This window comes from Hyperolius riggenbachi, chromosome 2 (genome assembly GCF_040937935.1).
Source record: "Hyperolius riggenbachi isolate aHypRig1 chromosome 2, aHypRig1.pri, whole genome shotgun sequence".
Taxonomy (NCBI): Eukaryota; Metazoa; Chordata; class Amphibia; order Anura; family Hyperoliidae; genus Hyperolius; species Hyperolius riggenbachi.
In genome coordinates this window covers 51,842,786-51,855,546 of record NC_090647.1, presented here as the reverse complement: position 1 = coordinate 51,855,546, position 12,761 = coordinate 51,842,786, and the positions used below count along the sequence as shown (strand labels likewise).

General features: G+C 48.4%; 1 protein-coding gene across 2 annotated transcripts in view; it reads right to left on the bottom strand.

Annotated features, from left to right (window-relative positions):
* The window catches only part of LOC137545486 (N-acetylated-alpha-linked acidic dipeptidase 2-like), a 102,722-nt gene that overhangs the window by 24,206 nt on the left and 65,755 nt on the right, over positions 1–12,761 (bottom strand). For both annotated transcript variants that reach the window (XM_068266794.1, XM_068266795.1), the window contains 2 exons: positions 11,123–11,186; positions 6,963–7,030 (listed from right to left, as the gene is read on the bottom strand). In XM_068266794.1, the coding sequence (XP_068122895.1) occupies positions 6,963–7,030; positions 11,123–11,186 (132 nt within the window). The remainder of the gene's footprint in view (positions 1–6,962; positions 7,031–11,122; positions 11,187–12,761) is intronic.

The following is a 12,761-nucleotide window of genomic DNA, read 5'->3' as shown; positions in this document are numbered from 1 at the left end:
CTGTCATATGACAGCGGACATCTCTCTTCAGTGATCAGGAGTCATCGCGATTGGCTCCTGATCATTACGATCAATGGCGGATCGTATTGATCACTATTAGAGCAGCGGCATTAGGAGGGGAAGAAGAGGATCCACTCACCTCCCTGACGTTCCCCCGGTGATCAGCGCTCCCCTCCGCTCTGGCTGGCAGCCCCGCTCGCTCTGACTTAAGTGTCGGGTCCCGGCTTGATGAGGTCATCAAGCCACGACATGGAACTTAGAGTCAGTGCATGCAGGGATGTCGGCCAGAGCGGAGGGGGCTAGAGCTGCTTATCGCTTGAGCCTGGGAGGTGAATAAAGGCTGCTGGCTGTACTGGGGACACCTGGCTACACTAATGCCCAGCTAACTATACTGGGGATCTGGCTGCCTGGCACCCCCCCCCCCCCCCCTGCAGGTAAAATGACCCGGTCCTTAAAGAAAACCAGAGGTGGGGTTCTGACAATGCTATCTGCATACAGAGGCTGGGTATGCCTATACTGCCCAGCCTGTTGCTATCCAGATCGCCCCTAAGCCCACCCTGTGCTCTGCTATCCCCCATAAATCACAGCCGCGCTGTCAACACGCAGCGTGTCGCAGCGGGCTGTGTTTATTTTTGTACTGTCAGTCTCGGCGCTCCCCCCGCCTCCTGCATAGCTCAGGTCCCCGCCCGCGTCCCTTCCCTCCCCGCTGATTGGAGAGAAGGGACGTGGGTGGGACTGGAGCTATGCAGGAGGGGGGGGGGGGAGCGCCGAGACTGACAGTACAAAGGTAAACACAGCCCGCACAGCGCGGCTGTGATTTATGGGGGATAGCAGAGAGCAGGGGGAACTTAGGGGTGATCTGGATAGCAACAGAGGCTGGGCTGTATAGGCAGACCCAGCCCCTGTGTGCAAATAGCATTGTCAGAACCCCAACATCGGGTTCTCTTTAAGGGGGGTTGGGCAGCTGGCCCCCAGAGGGTTAAACAATTTTCTGTAGAACTGATCACTGAGATGGATTTGAGAGAAATATCTGGTGAAGCCAAACACCAAAGCAGCTCAGGGTGATTCAAAACCTACTAGAAAAAAGTATAGGGGACTAAAAGACCAAAAAGCAAGGCTCAGTGTATTTTGCCTCCTTAAAACAGAAGGCATTTCAGATAATTCAGCTTTAAAGGGAATCTGACATGAGATGTATATGGAGAATCCATATTCATTTCCTCTTAAAGGACAACTGAAGTGAGAAGAATATGGTGTCAGCTATATGTACTTCCGTTTAAACAATACCAGTTGCCTGGCAGCCCTGCCGTTCTATTTGCCTACACAAGTGTCTGAACACAACCAGAAACAAGCATGCAGCTAATCTTGTCAGAACTGACAAGGTCAGAAACACCTGATCTGCTCCATGCTTGTTCAGGGTCTATGGCTAAAAGTATTAAAGGCAGATGATCAGCAGGACAGCCAGGTAACTGGTATTTAAAAAGGAAATATGGCAGCCTTCATATCCCTATTACAGTTGTCTAAGCAATACCAGTTGCCGGGCCCTCCTGCTGATCCTCTGCCTCTGATACTTTTAGCCATATACCCTGAACAAGCATGCAGCAGAGCAGGTGTTTGAATCACACCAGAAACATGCAGCTTAGTTTGTCAGACACTACAGCAGCAAAATAGACCAGCAGGGCTGCCAGGCCATATTGTTTAAGGACAACTGAAGTGAGAAACATAAGTCATCATTTGGACAACAGGGACAGGTTTTGCAGCTACAAGGACAGAATTAGAGCACACTGCAGTGATCAGTCTGCTCAGTGACCAAACACAACAGTCCCTGCGCGGCTTTGCTGATGTTGGAAGTATCAGATTTCAAAACTGGTTTTCTCACGGATAACCTGTCCTCTGGGAACGCAAGAACTCTCTCTGCTATGCTTATGCTAGGCCACCAAGGAAAGATTAAAGGGACAAATGTAGCCACACTAGACAACAGTTCAGATTGAATTCCAGCAGAATTGATCGTTCGGATGAAATCTCCATGAAGGCGATCTCTTCCCATGACTAGAGCAAAAACTGATGAGAGCCCAATCCTGTAAGCGAGTGTAGCAATAGCCATGGGGCCTGCTAAATAGACCCAGTTGCAGAGGACAGGGGTGTGCACACTAGGCCTCCAACATGAGATTTGGCACTTCCACTAGGCTTGTAAAAGGAGAATACAGGGTCGGACTGGGACACTGGGGCCCACCAAAGAAATTTCAACCTGGGGCCCACACATCCCATGATTGCAGTGAAAAAAAGGGCATGACCATGCACCGGAAGGTGGGCGTGGTCATGATGTTTTATGAACAGGGCCAAATGTACATGATCTTAGCAGCATTGTAATTCAGAGACACTGCTGCCCAGCAAAACTTTGCACAGAGTCCCCTCCTTCAATATAAAGTAATGTCCTACTTTGCAGAGGTTGCGACCGCATCGGGGCCCTCAGGCAAAAGGGGCCCCGAAGGGCCCTCCCTCAACTACAGTATTACCTCTCTATTGGTCCTTTGCTCATAATAATCACTTCTATAGATACTTTGAACAGTGGTAATCATTAACAAACGGTTCCCCTTCCCCTTCTTGCACCTCTGACACTGTAGTTGCCATTGGCAGGTTTTGGTGCGTTGTATCAATTGTTATGTATCGAGTGCTTGGGGGGCCCCATTGTACAACTAGCATCAAGGCCTACAGCTCCTTAGCTACGCCGCTGCTCTCAGCATGAGTGATTACAGCACTGAAAAGAGAATTTTTATATTTATATTGCGCTTTTCTCCTGGCGGACTCAAAGCGCCAGAGCTGCAGCCACTAGGACACGCTCTATAGGCAGTAGCAGTTTTAGGGAGACTTGCCAAAGGTCTCCTACTGAATAGGTGCTGGCTTACTGAACAGGCAGAGCCGAGATTTGAACCCAGGTCTCCTGTGTCAGAGGCAGAGCCCTTAACCATTACTCCATTCAGCCACTACTATTAGTGGCTATTAGTCACCTGACCACAGCATTGCCAACTCATCGCTGTGAAGTGAACCTGTCAAGAGGAAACAAAGATACTTGTCCACATTGAGGGAAGCCTCTGGATGGTCCAGAGGCTTCTGTTGCCTCAGCCCCACCTCCACTGGCTGGGACCCTCCCTCTTCTCAGCTCATTGCATGCAAGGATGAAGGGGGAGCGCAGCCATAGGAACATATTCGACAAACTCTTGTTGGATACATTTGGAGGGGTCCTGCACAGCTGCAGTGGGCTGCAGGATGGATTATGGAGGCCTCTGGACCACCCAGACTATTCCCTTTACATGGGTAAGTTTTTTTTTTATCAACTCGCAGGTTTCTTTAACCCAACAGCAGGTTTAATAAAGTTATCGTTGTGTTGTAAATTCTTGGAATTCTTTGATCTCTCTAGCAGAAAAGAAACTGAAAGCATAAGTCCTGTATTATTGTCTCACACTGCCCCCTAGAGACAAGCGGCCATAAACACACTACAGCACCACTAATTAGTACCAAGAAATGTAACAAAGAAAAAAAAAAGTTCTAAAATGTAGCCCTTGCAAACCTCTAAATAAATTGGCTTCTAAAGGGTTAAAGTAAACCTGAAGTGAGGTATGAAGGCTGTCATATTTACTTCCTTACAGTAAAGTCGCCTGGCAGTTCTCAGCACTTTGGTATCAGTAGTGTCTAGGGATCATCCATGAGATGCAAATTTTTCCAAAAGTATGCAAATTTTATGCAAATGTATGCAGTTTGAAACCAGACTAATCAATTTCAACCTAGGTTTACATTGATTCAAGCTGCATATATTTGCATAAAAATTTGCATACATTTGCACCAACTTGGAACAATTTGCTTATCTGTGATAATCCTCAGTAGTGTCTGAGTGACACACACCTGAAACCAGCATGCAGCTGAGCTTGTTAGATGCCGAACAAACATGCAGCACTTTTCTATGTTCAAACTGAACAGCATCCAATTGACTATCCCTACTGACCACCACTGTGTATTAAAAGTTCAGATGGCCACAACCTCACTGTTGTTGCTGGGTCTCATCTGGTTCAGAAGCTTCCCAGATCCTCCAGCAGCCCACCAATCTAGTACAAAGCCCCTCTATAGGTGTCTTCCAGCAGTGGATAAGCACATCCCGACTGAACATGTGCTCAACCAGTGCCGGAAGAAACCTATGCTGACTTGAATCGGATAGGTATAAAGGAACCTTGTACTGGCAGGCTGCAGGAGGGTCTGGAAAACCTCAACCACCCATAGGCTTCCCACCACTGAGGCTGAACCCCCCATAGGCTTCCCACCGAGGCCAAACCCCCATAGGCTTCCCACCGAGGCCAACCCCCCCCCATAAACGTCGCACCACAGAGGCCAAACCACCCATAGGCTTCGCACCACAAAGGCCAAACCATCCATGGGCTTCGCACCACAGAGGCCAAACTACCCATGGGCTTTGCACCACAGAGGCCAAACTACCCATAGGCTTCGCGCCACAGAGGCCAAACTACCCATAGGCTTCGCGCCACAGAGGCCAAACCACCCATAGGCTTCGCGCCACAGAGGCCAAACCACCCATAAGCTTCCCGCCACAGAGGCTAAACCACCCATAAGCTTCCCGCCACAGAGGCCAAACCACCCATAAGCTTCCCGCCACAGAGGCCAAACCACCCATAAGCTTCCCGCCACAGAGGCCAAACCACCCATAGGCTTCGCGCCAGAGGCCAAACCACCCATAAGCTTTGCACTACAGAGGCCAAACCACCCATAGGGTTCCCACCACCACCCATAACCTTCGACCACAGAGGCCAAACCACCCATAGGCTTCTAAAAACAGGGAACACCAAGAGCCCCAAAAGTGTAATTCGTACTGGACAAGGTGGCAATAAGTTTGTATTGCTAGATACTCAAGTCAGGGTCACCAGCAGGCAACCACTGTAAAGGCAGGTGGGGAGATTGTCCTGACCCCACTCAGGATTAAGAAGTTGCTCTCTGTAGACAGGAAGAAAGGGTAGCAACCCTCCACCAAAGGGTGGACTCAATATTGTATACAAGGAACAGAGGCGCCAAAAGTATACGATTAGACTAAATGAGCTTAAAAACCAACTTAAATGGCAAAATTGAAGGAGGAAATGGTGGTCTTACCTCCCTCAAGCAGACACGACAACGACTGCGATTCAGACAGTGAAACACATTTATTAGGAACTCCAAGAAATGCAACGCGTTTCGCAGGTTCAACCCCGCTTCATCAGGCAATATAGGGAGGAGTATCAAACAATCTGCACAAGGATTCAAGTTAAGTGCTCCACAGAGGCCAAACCACCCATAAGCTTCCCACCACAGAGGCCAAACCACCCATAAGCTTCCCACCACAGAGGCCAAACCACCCATAAGCTTCCCACCACACAGGCCAAACCACCCATAAGCTTCCCACCACTGAGGCCAAACCACCCATAAGCTTCCCACCACAGAGGCCAAACCACCCATAAGCTTCCCACCACAGAGGCCAAACCACCCATAAGCTTCCCACCACAGAGGCCAAACCACCCATAAGCTTCCCACCACAGAGGCCAAACCACCCATAAGCTTCCCACCACAGAGGCCAAACCACCCATAAGCTTCCCACCACAGAGGCCAAACCACCCATAAGCTTCCCACCACAGAGGCCAAACCACCCATAAGCTTCCCACCACAGAGGCCAAACCACCCATAAGCTTCCCACCACAGAGGCCAAACCACCCATAAGCTTCCCACCACAGAGGCCAAACCACCCATAAGCTTCCCACCACAGAGGCCAAACCACCCATAAGCTTCCCACCACTGAGGCCAAACCACCCATAAGCTTCCCACCACTGAGGCCAAACCACCCATAAGCTTCCCACCACAGAGGCCAAACCACCCATAAGCTTCCCACCACAGAGGCCAAACCACCCATAAGCTTCCCACCACAGAGGCCAAACCACCCATAAGCTTCCCACCACTGGGGCCAAACCACCCATAAGCTTCCCACCACTGGGGCCAAACCACCCATAAGCTTCCCACCACTGGGGCCAAACCACCCATAAGCTTCCCACCACTTAGGCCAAACCACCCATAGGCTTCCCACCACAGAGGCCAAACCACCCATAAGCTTCCCACCACAGAGGCCAAACCACCCATAAGCTTCCCACCACTGAGGCCAAACCACCCATAAGCTTCCCACCACTTAGGCCAAACCACCCATAAGCTTCCCACCACTGAGGCCAAACCACCCATAAGCTTCCCACCACTTAGGCCAAACCACCCATAAGCTTCCCACCACAGAGGCCAAACCACCCATAAGCTTCCCACCACAGAGGCCAAACCACCCATAAGCTTCCCACCACAGAGGCCAAACCACCCATAAGCTTCCCACCACACAGGCCAAACCACCCATAAGCTTCCCACCACAGAGGCCAAACCACCCATAGGCTTTCCACCGAGGCAAGGAAGCAAAACCGCCCCCTTGGTGGCTTCTCCTGGAAAGAAGCCAGGACTGTGCAGTCCCAGGCCAGCATAGTCAATGCCAGCTTCACAGCTGCAGGTCTAGTGTGTGGCCTTCCCTTACAAACTTCCAACAGTATTATGTAACAAATTCCACTTAAAACAAGTATTGGATAATTTTTTTCCCCCACACAATGCAGAGGCGAGAAGACCCATTGCAGCAGTCTCATGCCCTCGCCACAGTCCCGGTCCTCGGCGGTGTCTAGCGGCAGATGATGTGGGCCCATGTAGGCACAGAAGTCCAGACCCGCCGGCGAGGTCGTGATGTTCACGGGCAGCCAGCGTGACAACACAGAGGACTGGGGATGAAGCGAGGGCACGAGACTGTTGCTACGGGCTGGAAGAAGCCACAGATGAGCAAAGTTTGTTTAAGCCCCTTCACCTCGGAAGCCCTTTAATATGCCCAACTAGTACCCCTGTGTTAACCTACAACTTACTTCTTTTGTCAGGTTATACACCAGTTGGTACATCAGCGGGGTGCAATCAACTCTTAATGTGAAGTTCCCTAGAAGGGGGGAAAAAAAAAGTTAAACCCAGCTCTACATATAAAATGCCTTGCCTGAAGGGTTGCCTCCCTGAAGCATGGCTTCACTCCCAGGTCATTCACATTAAAAATGTGCAGATCAGACAGTCAGTTCACATCCATAGTTTGTGCCCAAGGGCCAGTTCACACTGCAAGAGCTTTTTCTAAGCACGTGTGATTTGTAAAGCTTTTGCTAATGTAATGCTATGTGTGTGATTTTATATAAATCACCCATAGCATTGCATTAGCAAGAGCTTTTCAAATTAAAGCCCTTGTAGTGTGAACCAGCCCTTAGGTCTGATTCATGCTACAAGAGCTTTTTAAGCACTAGAGATTTTAAAAGCTCTTGATAATGCAATGTTATGGGGGATTTTTAAAAATCACATTGCTCCATTGTGAACACACACATAGAACATTAGCAATCACAAGCACTTAGAAAAGCTATTGCAGTGTGAACAATCCCTTACAGAGTATACAAATGCTGCCTAGCAATTTAGCAACAAGAGCCAGTTCAGGTATCTGCTCAGACACCCTGCTTCCCCAAAATATTAAGACATCCCCCGAGCCCTAGCAGGGCGTCCATCTAAAAATGACGCAAGGAGAAAAATGGCGCACCGTTCTGCCGATCAATGTATCATAAAACGCTATTTACCGTTTTAATGTAAATACATTAAAACGGTAAATAGTGTTTTATGATACATTTCAGAAGGGTGAACCATTAAAAAATTCAGGGGGGCTAGTATAGGCAGCGGGGGTTGGGGGAGAGAGGCAGTGGACACTGGAGGGCAGAGGCATCGGGGGAGGATGTGTGTAATATGCATACATTACCTTGTCCCGGCCGCCGATCGCTCCTTCTCTTCCTAGTTTGTTTGCTGTAGTCCTGCAGCCGGCCAATCACCATGCGGGGACTGAAACCACATGGCGATTGGCAAGCTACAGCAAACAAATGGAAGTAAAAGAGCGGAGAGAAGGAGCGATCGGTGGCCGGGACAAGGTAATGTATGCATATTACACACATCCTCCCCCGATGCCTATGCCCTCCAGTGTCCGCTGCCTCTCTCCCCAAGCCCCTCTGCATTTTTGAACACTTATAAAAGACTATTTAGCGTTTTAAGTGTAAGGCACACTGCCTGCGCCATTTAACACTTATAATGCTAAATAGCGTTATATAATGTATGTCTATGCGGCGCCCTTTTCATTGCCCTGGCGCTGTGCGCCATTTTTAACTGTCACGCTAGCAGGAATGTCGAGCACACTCTAAATATAAGCCCTGCCCTAAATGCAAGCACTAGTGGCAGTAACTGGAAAGAGTATAAAAACTTTTTTTTTTATTGGGCCAATCACTGCACTCACTGCTACTCAGCAAGTGTAATGATTGGCCTAATAATTGAGCCATGGTCCCGCCTGCGAGACCATTGGCACCAGTAGAAACACAAGTTGCCATACTTCTGCTCTGGCTGAAGCTCGGGGACACTGTAGCATTGAGCTGGGTGTGAGAGAATGCTGAGGACATCAAACATGCGACACTGGGAGGACATTGGGACAGCAGAAGTAATTCTGTGAGAGCCATAAAATATGTTTCAAACTAAATACAAGTAAATGTGTGCATTTTATGTAAGACTTCTCGTTTCTTCCTACGATCACTTTTAGTTTTACTTCCGCCCTTTCTCTTATCTTTCCTCATTTCCACTTTCACCTTGTATTTAATGGACTCTTCCTTGCTGTGACCAGGGCCGGTTCAAGGGACACTGGGGACCTTGGGCAAACTTAAAGGTGGGGCCCCCTGCCTCCAATAACGCAGACTCCCCGCCCCTGAAAATAAGCCTCTAGGCAACGCTGTCACTGCGACTCCCCCCCCAGATCATACACAAGCCCTCCACACTGACCTGATTGCAATACTGCTTGCTGCCAGCCTGCCGATCATCTTTGCTCCATGCAGACACCAACTGAATCCCCCCAGATCATGCCGCCCGTAAAACTACTTGTGCAGCCTCGGCCCGGGGAAGCCAACTTTCCACCCCCTGGTTAGCTTCCTTCTGTGCACGGATTCCCGAGGCCCCTGCGTGGTTTTTGGCTGTATTCTATTTAACATGTCTCGGTGCTGCTCGGACAAGTCAAATACAATATACAAATTTAGCTACAAGCCACGCAGGGGCCTCGGGGACTCCGTGCACAGAAGGAAGCTAACCAGGGGTGGGGAGTAGGTTTCCTTGGCTGCACAAGTAGTTGTATGGGCGGCATGATCTTGGGGGATTCGGCTGGTGTGGGGCAAAGATGCGCGGCAGTCTGGCAGCTGGGAGTAGTATTGCGATCAGGTCAGTCTTAATGATCAGGGCAGCTATGGGGAGCAGATCTGGCAGGGTGCAGCGGTGCGGAGCCCCTGCAATGGTCAGGGCCCTGGGGCAATTGACCCCTTTTACATCAATGGAAGCGGCGGCTCTGGCTGTGACCGTGGCGTCCAGACTGAAGTAAAGAAAGATTAGACACCTGTAAAGGTGGCCATACACCAGGCGACTTGGTAGCCAATCGACCATCCAATTCGATTATAATCAAACTGGATGAAAACCGATGCCGCCAAGTGCATGCCGATGGGCATTTCGACCAATTTCAGGCCGAAATTTGATCGTATTCTCAATCGCGCATGTTGCAAGATGTTTCTCGATCGGGTGCCCAGCGGTATGGCGTGGAATTTCCTGACGATCGGGATGAAACTCCTGCCGCTGTCCCCCCAATGTAATTATGCCCCGTGTAAAATGTATACATTACCATTCCGTGGCCTCCGCTGACTTCCAGGATTCCCTCTCTGCATACTTCGCACATGTGCACCCTTACTAGGAAACCATGTGGGGCACCCGTGTATGCAGAGACTAAATCCTGGAAGCCAGCAGGGGACAAGCTGATGCTGCGGAGAGGTAATGTACACATTTAGACGAGGCACATACATAAGGGTGGCAAGGCACAGCATCGGGGCGGAGTACAAGGCCGAATCCGGATCGATTTCAGTGTGAAATTGGGAATCGACCTGTGGTGTATGGGCAGCTGACAGAGGTTTCTCTTATCAGATTCGATAAGAGAGATTTGTCTTTTGGTCGAATCTGCCCATACATCGCTAGATGTACAGGCACCTTTATAATGTAATCATGCAATGTAGTTACCGGATATGGGACAGTGCGCATGCACAGCAAAGAGCTCACGCCCATGTTGCCATGGTGATGTGTATACAGTTGATCCTCCAGGGCTGCAGAAGTTTTCGACAAGTCTTCAGCTTCTCTTGGGTTTCATCAACATCAGCAATTTCCGACAGTCAGACAGGAGAAATACCGACTAACAGCTTGTACAATTAGCTAGCTGACTTGGGGGTTGATTCACTTTGTAATACGAGATCCCCACACTTTGGCCCAATAGGCTGCCTGTCAAGTGACAGGCAGCCTATTGGGCCAAAGTGCGGGGATCTTGTCCTACAAAGTCCTTGGACCCAGCAGGGTCCAGGGTGGGACAATTGGAGCGGCTGTTAGTTTTGAGGAAGCACAAATAAGTTAGTAATGCATGCAATATGCATACTCTTAAAATATTGTACCCACATTAAGCTGCGCTGCTTGAGCAGTGAAACAACCCCTATTGGATTTGTCTGTGAGCCAACTGCAGCCATTAAAAAGAGCCCTATCTGGCTCTGAAGCCACGAGTTCCCTACCCCTGGTGTAGAGCATAGGTGACACAGGAGGACAGGATATAGAAGGAGACACCAGGAGGACACCAAAAAGCTACAAGGGAGACCTGGGCACACAAGAGGTGGCTCCAGCAGAGGAAGGCAGGATAACCTCACAGGAACTTGTGTGTTCAAAGACATCCCCTGAAAAGAAGTCCTAGCACATCTTTTGGAGCAATATATAATCTCTCACTAATTTTGGAGGAAGCATGGTACATAAAAAAATATTTGGAGTTGCTGAACAGTTTATAACACAGGTAAGGGCTGCAAGCTTGCCAGATTTTTTTAAATGTCCAGTTTTGCAGGGTTGCTTAAGTTATCAATGTTCTCTAGCTTTAGTAGAAATCAATTCCAAAAGCCCAACTCACCTTCTATTGAGGAGTCCGAATTTATATAGGCCACGCCCCTCTCCTGGAGAATTTTTGCATTTTCCTTGGAAAATAAAAAAAGTTACTTGAAATGAGCACAACTGGGACAATATAATAAATACAAAAAGATGTGCAGTTATGAATGTTAACTAAAACTCCTTTTGGGATTGAGACCATTCTGAAAGAGTAAGAGGAGCTATAATCACTTTTCTCCTAGGAAGATTTTTAATACATATAGTAACAGCAGACAGGTTTTAGACTAGTCCCATTTCCTCATGGGGGATTCTCAACATTTCCTTTCCTCTTTACAAAAGCATTCCCTGGAGAGGATCTATACAAAGATGCTGGCTGGCCTCCATGCTCATTTGCACGTGCAGAAGCAAGTGCTTTTGAAGATAAAAAACCCTCAGAATGAGAAGGATGGGGCCTGGCAGATGACCACCAGTTCCAACCAAGAAATGGATGCCTCAGAGATCCACCTCTGATGAGATTTTGATCAATTACTGCACATACTGACTTCAAATAGAATAGATTTCACCTAGAAATCTATGGGGAAAAAAACAAAAAAACAATGAAACTGGCTCTGTACTACAGGGCCAACTGGCAGTTCTCCCATCTAGTGCTCCCCAGGCTTGTGCAGTGTTGGCAGTGGCACAGTAACTTGTGCATCAGCATGGTCGTCCTGGGTGCTGCCCATCCCCACCTGTAGCCTGTGCCCGGTGAAATGCAAGGTCACGGTTAATGGATAGAGGACACAGAAGGAGTGCTCCAGCCGATGTTGAGAGCATGTTCTACATGGACTCGGATGAGCACCATTTTAGATGGTGGGGGTAGGTCAGGCGGACAGAGTCTAGAGGTCTTTATTGGCTGAGAATCTACCACTCCCCTTTAAGCAATATCTTTCCATGTGCAACAATCAACAGATTTCCAGCAGGAACTGAGTGCAACTCATTGGGTCAACAGTGTTGGTGCATCAATCGGCAGCAAATTCAGAGATCAAATATGCCGATAAAAATAAGACAAGGGTATGGACACCTTAATCTAGTTCCAGTTTATCCCTAACCTTTTTTTTTTTTTTTTTTTAACTGTGGAAATGTTAAAGTTCATTTTACTTTATTACATATGTACTGATTTGTATATATGTACTTATATGCATTTTATTTTTAAATTTTGCTATAGCGGTCTTTTAAAGAACGAAAGAATTGGCAGTGCGCCTATTCAGGCTGCAAATGAAATAATTACCAACAGAGGTGTGAAGCACCCCCAGAGACTTAAAGATAATCTGTATTGTTAAAATCGCACAAAAGTAAACATACCAGTGCGTTAGGGGACATCTCCTATTCCCCTCTGTCACAATTTCGCCGCTCCCCACTGCATTAAAAGTGGTTAAAAACAGTTTTAAAAAGTTTGTTTATAAGCAAACAAAATGGCCACCAAAACAGGAAGTAGGTTAGTGTACAGTATGTCCACACATAGAAAATACAGCCTTCCTTTTGAATCTCAAGAGATCATTTGTGTGTTTCTTTCCCCCTTCAGCTCTCATCCACTGAAGTGTCAGGCTGCTTCTTCCTGCAGAGTGCAGACAGCTCTGCCCGTATGTAATTCCTCAGTATGTGAAAGCCCAGCCAGCTCAAAGGAC